General features: G+C 42.2%; 2 protein-coding genes across 2 annotated transcripts; one reads left to right on the top strand and one right to left on the bottom strand.

Moving 5' to 3' along the window:
• The first annotated feature begins 5,066 nt into the window (after nucleotides 1-5,066).
• Nucleotides 5,067-9,219, top strand: psma6b (proteasome 20S subunit alpha 6b). Its single transcript, XM_023807779.2, has 7 exons — nucleotides 5,067-5,277; nucleotides 5,905-5,999; nucleotides 6,138-6,219; nucleotides 6,427-6,582; nucleotides 6,745-6,923; nucleotides 8,515-8,609; nucleotides 9,037-9,219. Exons 1-7 carry the CDS (start codon nucleotides 5,202-5,204, stop codon nucleotides 9,092-9,094), a joined length of 741 nt encoding a protein of 246 aa, XP_023663547.1. The 5' UTR covers nucleotides 5,067-5,201; the 3' UTR covers nucleotides 9,095-9,219.
• A 2,468-nt stretch (nucleotides 9,220-11,687) lies between these two features.
• nfkbiaa (nuclear factor of kappa light polypeptide gene enhancer in B-cells inhibitor, alpha a) lies at nucleotides 11,688-14,131 on the bottom strand. The gene is made up of 6 exons (XM_023807722.2): nucleotides 13,823-14,131; nucleotides 13,101-13,206; nucleotides 12,790-12,997; nucleotides 12,603-12,691; nucleotides 12,230-12,487; nucleotides 11,688-12,115 (listed from the first exon to the last, which is right to left on the bottom strand). Exons 1-6 carry the CDS (start codon nucleotides 14,056-14,058, stop codon nucleotides 12,080-12,082), a joined length of 933 nt encoding a protein of 310 aa, XP_023663490.1. The 5' UTR covers nucleotides 14,059-14,131; the 3' UTR covers nucleotides 11,688-12,079.
• Between the last annotated feature and the right edge of the window lie 2,103 nt (nucleotides 14,132-16,234).

The raw sequence follows: 16,234 nt of genomic DNA, 5'->3' as shown, positions 1-16,234 counted from the left end.
GACCAGCATTCAAGGGGGCTTCCTCCTGATAACTTCGGTTTCCACCCACAGTCCAAAAACATGCTGAGGCAAACTGGAGTTGCCAGATTGCCCGCTGGTGTGCATGTGTGAGTGACTGGCATGGGCTGGTGCCCCATCCTGGGTGGGTCCCTGCCTTGTGCCCATAGCTTTCAGGATAGGCTCTGCATCCCCCGCGACCCTGACTAGTGATTTCAGAAAATGGATGGATGTATGTTTTAGGGCACTTTAGGGGACTTTTTATTGTACCCTATGAAAAGGCATAGACTCTATTGTGCAACAGATTTGCATATTTAAAAATTATATATATGCTGTTGATAAATATTTTTGATTTTGCGTGCATTTCTAAGAAACTGGAATGAAGTAGTGACCAATTTTCAAGTCATAATGGACAATGTGCAGGAAACTGAAGAGGACCAGCTTCCCTTGAGGTCCATCCTGCTGGATTGCACTTTCAGCCTGGACGTGACCTTCCTCATCGTCCCAGTGATCCTGTTACCTCTTTCCCGTCGCCAGAGCCACAGAGAAATCGACCCTTGCGTGCAAGCTTTCCGCTCCTTACCACACCCGGCCCAGACAAAAGAAAGAGGACATGTTGTACTACAGCATTCATTTCAAAACTGAAAGAGAATTTAAAAATGTACCAGGTGAACATTCATCCAAGGGGTATGTATGTCCTTTCTTCTCCTTAAGGAATGAAGCTCCCTATACCTGTGACAGTGTTACCCAGGTCCGCTGACATGTTACAGGTTTGGTGCTGATATGTGACTGAGCTTCTTTTTAGTCTCTGAGTCACGCTATCCCATCTCCAAGCCCTGCACCACAATGCCTCCAGTCTGCCACCAGAGATAGGTAGGGGAATTCACCGGGGAGTTTGCCGCATTTCTATGTCCGAAAGTACCCCCCACCCCAAATACCTCCCCTCCCACCACCAGTTCTTCTGTCCCACAGCGAAATGAAACCGGGAACCGGGAACCAGCCCCCGTGAGGTGTGAACGGCACCTGGGATAGTTGTAAGGTCAGGCATGAAACAGGAAGCCAGTGCTGTGGTGATTTCCAGGGTGCTAACCGCAGCTACGTTTAGCCAAGCCATGATTTCAAAGGAAAGGAGACCAGCATGGTGGGCCGGCAAAGGAAGCATGCTGTGTGGTCTCTGCTAAGGTTATTGCAGAACCTAGGAACTTTACCTTCAATCCTGATTCCTATGTACCACTGCAAATCTGGTCAGATAGGAAGAGACGCTTCCACATCGAAATATTCCCATGGTAATTTTTCATAGGTCACAGTAAAGAATGTAAAACAAAAGTTGAGAAACCCCAGTATTACATTGTTATGTTGACTTTAACAATGAGCATCAAAGCTTCTCTCCTTTTGATACATAGGTGTACAAGTTTCCACGCGTTATTGAGTAGACGTGTCTAGATGTGGTATGGAATCATGAATGAATAATTTTGCAAAGGTCACACAATGAATCATATGATGAAAATCTACTCTAACAACACTGTAGTGTTCAGCTGGATAGGCCCTGGAAAGAGCAAGTACTCTTATTAAATGCTTTCAAATCTAAAGGATGTAATAAAACAGAAATGAAACCTCTTTCATTCATTTAAACTACAAACAGTTGGGCCAAGAAAAAAAATCCATAAACTCCACAATGCTGGATTTTTTTGTAAAAAATCCCCTTCATACCTCAATGAAATATTAAATGAAAAAAAACACCCAGGTAATTATAGCTAATTCCCATTTCTAAAAACAGGCATTTCCTTTACAGCATTTCCTTCTTCTGGTTTGAATCAAAGTTTGTCAAAAGACATTTGTGTTGCAGAACTGGAAACACCCATTTCCCTGTCCGGAAGAAAAGAATCCCTAGAAACAGTTCCCAAGAAATAGTTTAATCAAAGGTTCAGGGATCGTCGACATATGAGCATCATTGGCAGTCAAAGTTCTCCTCCCTTAAGAACCCTAACCCGTTCAGGTCAAATCCAAATAATAAAGAATATTCTGGAGCAAGGGAGAATGCTTGATAACAACACCAGACAAACATCATCTCAGGTGCTACCTGAATTCCCCCTTTTGACCTTGTCTACACACGTATTTTCTGCATATAACACCTTCCTCTACTGGTCTGGGACACAGTGTGATTCACTTGTCTGGTTTTATTAGCTGAAAGTCCATTTTGAATCTGATGTATGATATTTACAAGTCTTGGGGAACAGGATAAAATAAGCATGGCATTTCGATTTGCATTTATTGACCTGGTGAACTTCCAGTTTCTTAGAGAAGTATATTTCTCCTCGAAATGCCTCATACTTAACCAGGATGTGATTACTCCACACTCTGTCATGTAGCCATATGGGTTAGGCTAAAGAATGACTATTATTTTAATATTAGCATGGCACTTCATTCAGGAAGCAAGGAAGTGGAACTTTAGACGAGGAGGCTTAATTGTTTAAATGGTGAGTCGTTCTTCCTGTGGTTTTGGTGCATCAACCAGAATGAGAATTCACTTTATTGGCCTTTTATTTACATGAAAGCCAAAATTACTTTCAATATACAGACTGTCCCTAACTTATAACCTTTGCAACTTAAGACAACTCACATATATGATTGAAGTATATTATTATCATCATCATAATAATAACTAAACATATATAAAAATAAATTTTGGATGGCTGTACACTGCGCAGTATTTGCCACAGGAAAGTCCTGTACTGAATGTCAACATGACCATTGCAGCCCTAAACACCTCCCAGTCTCATTCTCACACAAACTGTAACACTGAGTGTGATTACACATTTCCATCATACGGCCGTTGTGACATATGACCTGTCCGCAATTAAATGGAGTGGAATGGAGTCAGAATGGAACCCAGTTGTAAGTCGGGGACAGTCTGTGCTTGAGTTGCCCCATTCCAGACTGAGGGATCTGTCGTCAAATGACTTAAAAGTGATTCAATGGGCAATTCATAAAATCATTGTGTCTCATACTTGGGCTGCTCTGTTTGGACAGAGTTATGAAATGTTTAGAAGTCATGAGGTATACAATGGTAACATTTAATAACAGCTTTGAGCATATAATATGTTATGCGTGTGTAAAATTGGTAAACTCTGACACACAGGAAAATTAAGTAAGTGTTAGTGTCAGTGTTCATGTGTGAGTCCATCCTCTAGATCAATGTTTCCCAATCCGGTCCTTGGGGACCCGCAGACAGTCCATATTTTTGCTGCAAAAATGTGGACTGTCTGGTATGCTTCTCCTCAAAATGCCTAATAATTAACCAGGATGTGAGCGAGCAAAAATATGGATCATCTGTAGGTCCCAGAGAACTGCTCTAGATCAGTAGCTCTAAAACTCACACAGCCTGGGGGGAGGGAGGCATTGAATAGAGATCTTCAGCTCCAGTGGACCACTGGGACGTTTTAGTAGCATTCTGATGTCCAGAATGAAAAAAATATATGTAATCGCCCAACAGGCCAATAATAATTCACACCACTCTCCTGAGTAATATGCCCAAAGGGCTGTCCTTTGGAATTCCAAAGTGTTTTGACATTTTCAAGGTTGGTAGCCATAAAGCAAAAATTAGGAGAACAACACCTTCAAGCCTCCTTAGAATAAAGTAATAATGTATGCTAATAAAAGTCACACATAAATCCTGAGGCTTATTTGTGACTTGTATGTAATGTACTACCTATTTTATTTTACTGTCACTTTAAGGGCTGGCCACTGCACTCCATTATGGCTACTATGTAACCCCTCCCCTTTTTTGCTCACCATGCATGGCACACCTGACCAACGCTTAAAGCGGCAGTAAAGTAAAACAGGTAATATACAACATATAGTATACACACTTCAACTGAACTAACTATGGGAGGTACCCAGGCAAAGCCACACAAACACAAGTATAGCATAGACCTCTCCCATCTACACTGAGCTTTATTCAGTAGCATGCGTCCCCAGCTTTTACTAACAATAGCATTTCCACCTACGTTTTGCCGATCTGTCCTACATTATCTTATATTTATCTTTGCACCCTAAATACTATACACAGGTCATGCCACCGAGTTATTAAAAGTTCCGAAACCCCATAGCCTAAACAGGCAACACAGTGGCTGAGGGGATAGCTCTGTGGCCTCACACCTTCATGGTTGTGGGTTTGATTCCTACCATAGTCTGCGCTGTATGCTTCTACTACTTGTGGGTTTCCCCTAGTAACACCGGCTCCCTCCCACAGAGTGTGCTGTTTAGGTAGACTGGACTCTCTGTGTGTGGCTTGTGATGGACCACCATACTATCCAGGGTATCTTCGGATTTTATCTTGTAGATCCTATTATAGGCTCAATGTGATAATGATCACATCTCATCTTTCACATCACTTTTCCTGGTGATGGTAATAGTGGCAGCAGGCTGAGCCCATCAGACCGGAGCTCTTTTTCTATAGCCGCGGACTCTAGATAGTTCTGGGGTATTCCCAGACATTCGCAAGCCAGCTAGTAGATGTAAACCATCTTCAATCATCTCCAGCATTTCCTAGGTCATTTCTGGGGCCTCCACCCTGTAACACAATAAGTAGCTCCCTTGGGAGCCAACCTAGTGGCCAGGTCCTTATAAAAATGGATAAACTACCTCAGTGGCTCTATATTGATGTCACTCCGAAACTGAAATTCCAAGAATACTACAGAGAAACTACTTCAGCCTATTGTACTTGTGACTTTGTTGTTTTGGTTTTATCCACAGTTCGTAATTATAGGTGAGGATAGGGACGGAGATTGGCCAGTAAACTGCAAGCCTCATCTGAAGATTTAAATCATGCTTCATCACCAAGGCCCACAAAACTGCAGTCACCAAACCTGTAAAATAATCTGTAAAAACGAAATAAAATACATTACATTCATATTTAGAATGTGTTAATCTAGGATTGATTGCTACTAAATTGTTTTCCACATAATTTTATTTAGAAGAAGACGCAATGTAGATGATCCCTAACAGAGACACAGAGATAGCGGCACTTTCTAAATGCCATGTCACTATAGCAACGCTTCCATCGCCCCCGTGACCCGGCAGTGATCCTGCACTTCCGGGTGAGGGATTTTTTTCATGTTGCCTGACAGTTGTGTGCGGTACAGCTAGCCAGCTTTATTCAAATCAAGTTTTTATACTTGGATCGTTGTAAATATAGAAATACAATGTCCCGGGGATCCAGTGCGGGATTTGACCGACACATTACAATCTTTTCACCTGAGGGTAGGCTCTACCAAGTAGGTAAGTAGCAAAGCGACGCCGGCTAGCCGCTGGCTTGCGAAGTGCTCAGTCATGGCTCCCATCGCCACCACTATTTTTCTTATGTTATTGTGCTAATGTCGTATTTTGAAGAAGTTGTGAGGATTGGTGTCTTTTAAAGGTTTATTTTACGGCGCATAGTGAGCTAGTGAGTTGAAACAGTATTTCTTATTTAATGAATAATTGCAAAGTAACGGTAGGCTTTTTGTAGGCCTATCTATTGTTATTGCTTTGAATAACGAAAGGGAAAGAACCCTGCACATTAGGGTTGAACTTTAATAAGTGCTTCAGAAGCTATACATGTCTAGCAAAGTATTAAACCTGGATTAACATCTTACACATTTATATGCTTTTAAATTTGTAGTGATAAGCGTATCAGCAAGTAGCGGTCATTTCTGATCTATTGCTGGCCGTTAAGTGTGTGTAAACCTTGCGTTTTATAATTGCAATTTGTGAGTGAGCGGAATACTCATTTTATCTGCTGTTATTATACAGCGATTTTTATTGCAGTTTGGATTGGTCAACATATTAGCGTTTTTGTAGCCCAACTATTTACAGTTATTCTTATGTGATGTGCACGATTTATTTAACTGACTTTTTCTTTTAAAGAGTATGCCTTCAAGGCTATAAACCAAGGCGGCCTCACTTCAGTAGCTGTTAGAGGCAAAGACTGCGCCGTTGTTGTCACACAGAAAAAAGTGCCCGTAAGTACTCCATGATTGCGTCTCTTAGCGTCTCATCAGTGCATGAAATGTGACATTTTTTCATTTGGTTCAGATATAGTTAATTTGAATTCTGACATGTTTAATGAATTCAAAATCTATGTTTTTCCTTTCCTGTAGGACAAACTATTGGATTCTGCCACAGTCACCCACTTATTCAGGATAACAGAAAACATCGGCTGCGTGATGTCTGGGATGACAGGTATATAGAATAGCATATCTGAATAGAATAGCATATATCCAGAGGTAGAACAACTGTTTTCCGTGCAGAGCAGGCTTCTATATATACTATTTGAATTATTTATGCAAATATTATCCACTGAAGGCCCCTGAAATTCTGAAAGGCGGTGCTTTGGGTGGCTTTCAGGTGGCATTTATTTGCCGGATTGCTTGTTCTTTCCATTTCCAGCTGACAGCAGGTCCCAGGTACAGAGAGCACGCTATGAGGCCGCTAACTGGCAGTACAAGTATGGCTATGAAATCCCCGTGGACATGCTCTGCAAGAGGATTGCGGACATCTCGCAGGTGTACACGCAGAACGCAGAGATGAGGCCACTCGGCTGCTGTAAGTACCTGGAATCCCAACACCAGGAGTGTTTCTCCAATGGTGTTGTAGGACTGAGCTGTGCAGCAACTGTACATTTTTATCAAGTCTTATTAACTGCTTGTGAAGACTAGAGAAAGAACAGGCCGAGTTGTGTTTTTGAAATGGTTCTTTCCGTGCCAGGCATGATTGTGATTGGAGTAGATGAGGAGTTTGGCCCCCAGGTGTACAAGTGTGACCCTGCCGGCTACTACTGTGGCTTCAAGGCCACGGCCGCCGGCGTGAAACAGACGGAGGCCACCAGCTTCCTCGAGAAGAAGGTGAAGAAGAAACTTGACTGGACCTTTGAGCAAACTGTAGAGGTAAGATGCTGTTGAGTAGATAAATTGATTCCAAAGAAGTCAAAAGCAGATGCACAGTGCTCCCTCCAGTTTTCTTACCCAGTCGATATATTATGATGTATTATATCCTGACTCTAAGTGTGTTATAGCTTGTTCATTTTAAGGGCTCCAAGAATGACCAGTTTTGACTGTTTCTTCCATAGTAGGTTGTCGACTTAATAAATTTGACTCTGAAAATTAATCCATAAGAAACATCTGAAAAACACATCTTAAAAAAACTAAAGAGATGGCATTACTTAGCCAGTTAAGTGGTGCCAGCACCTTAACTTGGAAAATGTTTTTAAATGCATGAAACTAACGTCGTTATGTCTATTACGCATGCTCAAAAAATACATAATTAAAAACTGAAATCTACTTCAAAATGTGTTCTCACAAATACAATACATTGTTGTTTTCATAAAATACATACATATTACGTTTTGTGTTATGTTGCTTTATTTTTTTCCCTCTCAAAGCAGATTTTCTAAAGTGCACGACGACAACCAAAAGAATTCCATTTATGTCAGACAGATTTAAGAAAAATATCATTACAAACCTCCGATTTTATATGAAATCATGAGAATAATCCGCTTCTGCATTCCTTCGTTGCTTCTTACCTGTCGACACGGCCACAAGTTTGAGCGGCTATTGATATGCCAGCGACAAGTTCGTCAGAGGTGGAGATAAGCCACGTGTGGAAAAAACAGACAGAATGAGATAAAATGGCACGCAAAATAAGGCAGTTTGTATTTGCTATTTTCACAATGGCACGCTCTCATTTCTCCGCTGAAGTAGCTCTGCTACAAGTTCCATCATTTCCTGACAGCAGTGATGAAATTAATTCATCCTCCGATGAAGATTGAGACAACAATGAGGATTAAGAAGAAATTGTTTTAAAGACTGGCACAAAACAAGTAGATTGTGCTTTATCATGCTAAAATAGTTCTTGATTTCCCTATTCTGCCATATCTACTATTCCTATTGCTTTCTACACACAGAGAAACTACAAATGCTATATGTTTTTGTCTCATTTCACACTGACATTCAACAAAAGACAGGCCCATTGACAGGCTTATTTGGGTATTGGGAGTTCCCCAGGTGAATCACATTCATATTCATGACCACAGCTGTTTGCCCAGGTAGAGACAATTTAACAGAAACAGTGTCATAGTTTTTTTTATTATTATTTTAATTAAACTGAAAGGAATTTGTAAATGACTTTAATACATTTACATAGCTAAGACTTGTTCAACACAATGATCTGTGTTTCAAAGTGTGCTGGATATTAACAATTTGTGATTTATGAAGATTATTCTAGCATGTTTTAGCAAAATGCATTTTTATTAAAAAAACCCTAACCTAACCCTAAAAGGAAAATAAAATCTTGGCAAGATACTGCTGCCCTATTATTGTAACTGAAAACAAAAATATAGGTCATATTGAATTATCTTTTTTGCTGTAGAGAAGTCAGACCATATCAAGACATCTCCAAAAGTGTCTCACAAGGCCTTAGACCCCAGAGGGTTCAACCACAGTCCAATGAACCAGTAATGTTTTGCTTTGTGCCCAACAGACGGCGATCACCTGCCTGTCCACAGTGCTGTCCATTGACTTCAAGCCCTCAGAGCTGGAGATTGGAGTTGTGACAACAGAGAACCCTAAGTTCAGGTAATAGGAGCTGAGGCCTTACCCTTCTACAAGGAGGGTGTGGCCCATGCACAGCTTTTTGTTTACTCTTCTTTACCGTCTTATTATTATTATTACTCCGATGAGGTGTGCCGCCTGAGCTTAATGCATTTGTAATATTTCAGATAGAGCTTAAGTCAGTTTTACTCTGAGCACTATACTGTCCATAAACAGGTAGCAAAGATCATCATGTCTCTGATATTCCTTTTGATTAAACTGCATACTATTGCACTTGCTAATCTGCGGCAGCACATGTAGAAGAAATGGTGCAAATGCATCAAAACCACTCAGGCCTTCCAACTAACTCCTTTGACTGCTAGGTAAATATGTTATTTATCCTGAGGAAGTATTAGCTGGTTTCTCTTAGCTTTCTATAGCTCTGATTTCCATTACTTTTGGTCCCTTGCAGGATCCTTTCTGAGTCTGAGATCGACTCTCATCTGGTGTCACTAGCAGAGAGGGACTGAGCGATGTCACCACACAAGGGAAGCTGCAGAGGGCCACTTCGTATTCCAGAGTTCAGCCCGAGAGCAACGCTGTTGTTTGCTGTATATTTACCCTGCATTAAAGATAATGTTTTGGAGAAAAAACACCACTTCTTTGAAATCATTCATTTGGTAGATCCCCATCTCCCGGATGTCGTTCTTTTTTCTTTGATGTTTGCGGTAACTTCTACAATGCATATTGGCCTATTTTGAGAAGCATTTCAATGATTGGGTACCTGGTGATGAAACTTTCAAACTGAGATTTGGGGGATTGGTGTTTCTCATGCTTTTCCCAGAAACATGTGCCCTCCCCATCGTCTTCCACACATTGTACCCAAGAGTAATGAGTGGTATGTGATTGTAAAGTCTCCATCAAACTTTCCTTCTTTCTGGGAAAATGCCTTCTACCTCAGTGGCAGCGGTGTTACTAAGTTCCGTCTCGAGGCCACATTTAGTCGCGAGGGAAATTCTCACAAGGACATTATTGCAGAAGCTAAGAGACTTTGCTCTCCTCTTCCTTCCTGTTTGGGTTCATTTCTACACATCTTTCTGTCACATGACATGCACCACAGGGCAGAGAAGTTTTTTTCAATGCCTAAACTGGATTGGACCAGGTTGTTTTTAGTTGACATTCATTTACTTTCTCAGGGTGATGTGTTAAAAGACTAGCTTAGTACTTTGAAAGGCTACTGAGTTTTGTCTTAAGGTAACATGCTAAATGGCTATTTTGTTTTAAGTTACAAAAAAAACTGGTTACATAACAAGGGTTTTGTTGAACAAGAGTTGTTCTTTTATGTAGTCTACTTAATACTTCAGTTTCCTGTGCAATTGTGTCCTTTCTGATGTGAAGTAAACTGTCCAATTGTCTCGTGTACCATGGAGTTGGCTGGACTGTGTGCCTTGCATGCTGTCACACCTGCAAGATGTGCCAACCACACCGGAGCAGGGTATCTGCACCAATCGGGCTGAACGTGGCTCCAGTATGACTCGAGTCATTTACATTGGCTGGGTGCAGGGGGGCCTCACCCGCTGCCAGGAATTCACCGTCCCCGGCAGCGAATGGGTCGCTGACGTAACTTGCGACCTCAATCAAAGGTGTTGTGAGCAAAAGCGTAATCTCAGGAGCCTGCACCGACTCCGGGCTGCCGGACTGTGTCCCATTCACGCAACAGGAAATTACAACTGCTGCAAAAAGCCAGTCAGGTCTGTTTGCTCTGACTTTCAAAACGGGCCATCCTCTGCAGCGTGGTTCTCACGGTATGGCTTCCTTCACCTCTGCTACGTTGCAAGCGTTTCGCTTTCCCTAGACTATCAGAGGCTCCTGCTCTGTGCTTCTCAAAATAATTCACAGAGGTGCATGCGTAGCTTCAAAGGCATGTCGCATTTTAAGGCTACTTTGGATGTGACCTGCACAGGAGGTCCTCCCTTGATTTACAATAGCTCTGATGGGATGATTATTATACAGGATGTATGTAACAATATACCAGACAGCTGATTCCTGGCAGCTTTCACCAGTCCTTTGTAAAGAAGAGATTCTTTTTTCTAATCTAATGGGATTTCAGTTCATTAAAAATCTTCAAAAAACCACAGTAACTAACAGCTGCCCAGATGATTTATTTACTGAGGGCTCTTCTGTCCCAGTAAAATCAGAAACATGTAGTATACTAATTGCAGAGAGTTAATGAGTATGATAAACATTACTCATCTTGGAAAATATTAGTATGAACACATTAAGTCCCTAATGTTCCGCACTTCTGCATTATGAGAGTACACGCTCATCTCGTTAATCAGCTGGGAGTTTTTTCTGCACACATCCCCAGGAAATTCCTGTTTACTTATCAGAGAAGCTGGGAATTTAACTTGAGCATGGAAACCACTCCTTTTGCTCTGGGCCTGAGGGAGGTACAAGAGAAAAGGCATTTTCCTGCCCGGTGTCGTAACATTGTTGATTCTGAGTTTTTGCTCAACACTGGAGTTTATTTACTAAGAAATGTTCTGGAACGCTTGCCAAATATTCAGAGCACGTTATGAAGGAAGACACACTCAAACAGCTGAGGGATTTCCCTGCATTGCTGTCTTTCCATGGAATTTCCTCCTATAATCGCAGACATGACACTGAATGTGTCACTGTAAATATGTAAGACAGTCTGTCCTATGTGTGCTCTCAGCAGGCTAAGCCTCTGTCCTTGTGAATAGAAGGTCGCCGGTTTGATCCCCAGCCTCAGGAGAATAGTAGCATCTCTGTTGGACCCTTGAGCAAGAACCCTTAGCCATCCATAATGCTACAGGGGTACTGGGTATATGACCTAACCTTGTACATGAACCCCAAGCTTCTGCTCCCAGCTGTGTGTGTTTGTGTTTCAAAGGAGAGCAAGATGGGAGATGCAAAGCATGTCAATGTACTTGCACTTCTGCACATTGTAAGGCGTCATTTCATTTCCATCTTCACAGAACTCTGGATCACTGTCACCCTAACCAAAGGCTGCCGGAAAATGGGGCATTTTAAACAGCTAAAGGGTTTCCTTTTCATCACCATTTTGCTTACTCCCACTGTCAGCCAACCACAACAAGAGCGTAAAGAAAACATTTTTATTTTCCATGGTGTTTGCACAAAATGAACATGAGATATCTACACAATACATTAAATTTACATTATGTACACTATATATCTATACACATAATTACATAAACATTTTGAAAAAAAAATAAATCTTCCATGAAGCCAGGATGATATTTTTCTGTCTTTCGCCATGGATGATTTCAGTCTTTTCTTCCCGGTCCTTCTGTGCTTTCAGCTTCCACTTGGTTTTGGACTGGACCTGCTGTGACGGGTCTGCCGGAGTCGGACCAGAACCAGGGCAGGAACCTGGGACTGCTGTACGCTATGTCAGCGCTGGACCTGTCAGGGGACTCTGTAGTCTTCTCTGCACCGCCGGGCGAGGGGGAGGGAAGGATGGGAAATGGGCCCTACTTCTGCCCTCTGACGAAAATGTCATCGTAGATCTGTGGAGGTAAAGCCAGAAACATTAGGACCAGAGGGAAAAAAGTACCAAATTCTACCTAAATTCTCCCCATCAGGGTCACTTTGAAATTCCACCAGATTGACACAAAACTTACATCTTCTTCCTCTGATGAAGGCTCCTCATCGCTGTCTTCCTCGTCACTCTCAGGAAGCTCCCTCAAATCCTGTGCAGTGAGAGCGTGCAGCTGTTGCTGTATCTCGGTGCTCTGCCTCCCGTAGGTCAGGTGGTAGGCGGTGTAGCCACCATACGTCACACTGTTAACGTTGGCACCCTTGGCGACGAGGAGCTTCACCAGCTCGAGGTTCTGCAGATCCACGGCCAGGTGGAGTGCCGTTCGGCCATTACAGTACTCCTGGGGGGAGGGGGCAAAGTAAAATGCATATGAGGTCTTGCTGTTTTTCCCACCACTTCCTGTCACCTTGCGGGCACTTCAAGTCTCAACAGAAGATGGTGGAGAAGACACCCACCTGTGCATTGACATCCGCCCCGAGCTGGATGAGGCTTTCTACCAGTGACAGGAAACCGAAGATGGAAGCTATGTGTAGGCAGTTGTGACCTGTAACGAGCAGAGCGGACACCAGTTCAGGGACGGGGGTCCAGGCCAGGGAACAGAAGGCAATCATTGTCGGGCGGAGGTACGAAAGGTGAACCTACCGCTGTAGTTGGGTGCAGCGAGGATGGAGGCGAGATGCTGGGGACGGTATTGCGTGAGAACGCTGAAGCAGTGCAGGGAGCCTTTCTTGCAGGCGATGTGGAGGGCAGTGTTTCCACAGTCGTCCACCAGCTGGGGGTCACAGCCAGCCTTTAACAGCGTATCCACCAAGTCAGCCTGTTCAGTAATCACGGCCAGGTGCAGGGCAGTCTGGAAGACCAGAGAGGGAAATGTTAAGCTCGACATTCCTTTACTTTCACGTCAGATCTTCAGAAAATGAATTAACATTTTATGAAACAATTTTAACAATTACCTGTCTTTGGTTATTTTGGACGTTCAGGAATGGTTCGTTCCGGGACCTGTTGATGATCTGGAAAACGTAATCTTTCGCTTCGTGAATGACGGCGAGGTGGAGAATCCTGGAAATATGTCGGGGGGGGAACAGAAGTCAGCCACAACAGTCGGAGCATTTGCATCTGTATTTCACACATGCGTTTCTTTTTTCTGGTCAGGTTATTTCCACTAGAGGCGGTTCTACATTGATGCACTATCAGCAGCCTCGATTCCGGGCAAAGCGCCAGGGACTTTCCAGCTTACGCATGCGAGCGCCGCCTATAATAATCTTACGCCAGACCATAGGGACGCAGTGGCTGAACTTTCAGTCCCCATAAAGTACTCTTTATTTAAAGTACAATTGAGTATCACAGCATGTTAATGTATTATTATCATCATTTGATTACTCTTTTGCATACTCCTATGGGACACACCATCTTCTACGTTGTTTAATTGTACCCTTTATAACTTGCAATGTTTTATGTAGCGACCACAGTGGTTGTTCAGCAGATAATTGTAATGTTTTTTTTTTTTTTTTTTTTTTTAACTATTAATGCATACTGTCGAACATTAAGTTCGTGAGACATTCTTGCAAATGTGGATAGCGAGGGTCCGAACAAACTTGCAGCCGACTGTTAAATTAACCTGTAATGTTATTTAAAGCTAGTATTGACGGAATAGATATGGGAAAAGGAAACTTACGTGTCTCCGTCCTCCGTCCTTTGCAGCTTCCATGGTTCGTTGATGTAATCAGTCTGTGTATAGTCGTGGTTATCCACGCGCAAAGTGTCCATATTATCCACAATACTGTCCAACTCTTCCTTCAAGGAATCCAATCCGCTGTCCAGGCGGTCTTCACTGCAAGGTACCTTTTTTGAATCCATACCAGTTTCATAATCCATTTGGTTATTGGTGCCGTAAACGCGACACAAAGCCATTTTTCCTTCGCTGAAGTTTGGTTTAAGTTCTTCTTACTACAAGCCACAATGGTATGACTGCGGATGGGAGGATCTTGCGTTTTTATAAGTCCTGATGGGGAGGAGCTTGCGTGCACGATAGGGGGCTTTCCGAAGGAGGTATGACTTATCTGAGGAACAGAAGGGAAACTCAGCACGGGCTTTTATGGTGAAATTCCCCTCAAAACGAGTTCACGGAGTAATAATGAAATAGTGTAGTTTCCTATTCCGCATGTGAAAAAGGACCGTTTCCATTGTATCGCTGTTATTGAACATGAGTGCATGTATGCAGATACATTTTTGGGTGCAGGTAAATTAATCGAAGAATTAACAGTACGAAAAATAAATGCAGCGACTGGGAGTTTTATTCTTATTCTTGTTAATACTATAATAAATGATATTATTTTATGCTGCACCATTAAAGCATTAAAAAGAACCACAAAGGTCTTGTTTATAGGATATCGGAATCAGACATTTAAACCTCACGATTTTTGCCTTCAAGCCTAAGTTTACATCCCCGTTTCAGACGGCGTATAGGCAACAAAAATATGGTTAAAGGTTAGCATTATATATGGGATTGTTTATCGGGACGGATTAAAAGGACACTCCACTGACATGCGGTTGTTCACACTTCAGACACGAAACGCTGGGGCACCTCGGGTTTGCACAATCGCTGGGGAATTAGTAAATACAGCGGCAACATAGTAACAGTATCCGTGTATATTCTTTCCGAGAGACGCATGCGCCTGACGTCATTTACGTAACATTATATATATATATATATATATATATATATATATATATATATATATATATATATATATATATATATATATGTGTGTGTGTGTGTGCGATTTATATAAACACAAACACACACACACGTCATTTGTTTAAAAACTATGCATATATATATATATATATATATATATATATATATATAGCCTATATATAACGTCACTATATATAGTATGTAATTTGCTAATTTGCAGTCTGCCTTGTTGGAGCAGGTATGAATGGAGACCAGAGCAAATCTGCTTTCTGGGGATTCATCATACACGTAAAGCCTGTAGATTCCAATGGAAAACGTGTGGCTATTATTAAACAAGATATTATTAGATGTAGTCCAAAAAGCACCAATAATAACATCTTGATCACGTTCACTGCACAACTCCAGCAAGATTCACGGGAATGTCCCTTGCGCTAGTTCATGCTGGACTCAACCCTGAGAAGAAAAAAAAATCCCAGGGACACAAAGTTCTTCCTGAACTGTGGTTTAACCCTTTTATTCTGGGGGGGGATCAAACCGGTGCTGCAGTATCTTATTAACTCGTAGGGAGTTACCCTCAGTCGGTCAAAGGTGCTTTTCCAAGCCTTCTGTGTCAGGCTAAACTGTTCTGCAGTCAAATCACAGGCAAATAGGCTTTGCGAGTTACAAAACACTAAGAAGCAGTTTGCAAAAAAAAAGTACTGAGATTCTTTCATATCCAGAGAAGGTAACGTTTGATACATTTTACAATACATGGCTAAAGAGGAAAAAAATGTAAAAAAAAAAAAAAAAAAAAAAACAACATGCCATGTCATTATAATAAATATTATATAGACAACTGAATAACAACCATCTGACTGTGTTGTGTGCATCTTGCTTTATTGGTGAAAATTAAAACACAGCATTGCAGTTTGAGTGTAGTGTCAGCGGTAAGTGACAGGAGTGCGGGTCTACAGGTGATTCCCCGCAAAGCATGTACGCCCGTTCTTATGGCCAGACTCAGGCCCGAACGTTGGCGCCTGCAGAGAATGGGAACCTGGGGGAAACCCGAGAAGACTAGGGGGCGAACCTGAGGTGACTCCAGGTCTGCCGTGGTGTATCTGGGACTGGCCATAACTGGGGAGAGGGGCCCCATACCTGGGGAGGGGGGCCCCATACCTGGGAAGGGGGGGGGCATGCTGCCTGGCCCCAGGATTTCCTCATAGTCCCACCTGATTGTGGATCTCAGCATGACTCGTTCCTGTTGTCAATGCACTTGTGTATATTTATCATTTCCAAACACAGACATACATGTAATTAAAATAAATTGTGATGTCTGAGATCATTTTAAATAGCCGTTGTCTGGGCATTGCTATAAAATTCCTCCTAATTATTTTCCCATAGAAATGAATG

This window comes from Paramormyrops kingsleyae, chromosome 19 (assembly GCF_048594095.1).
Source record: "Paramormyrops kingsleyae isolate MSU_618 chromosome 19, PKINGS_0.4, whole genome shotgun sequence".
Taxonomy (NCBI): Eukaryota; Metazoa; Chordata; class Actinopteri; order Osteoglossiformes; family Mormyridae; genus Paramormyrops; species Paramormyrops kingsleyae.
Note: the sequence above shows the minus strand (reverse complement) of the source record. Positions and strands in the feature narration are given on the sequence as shown.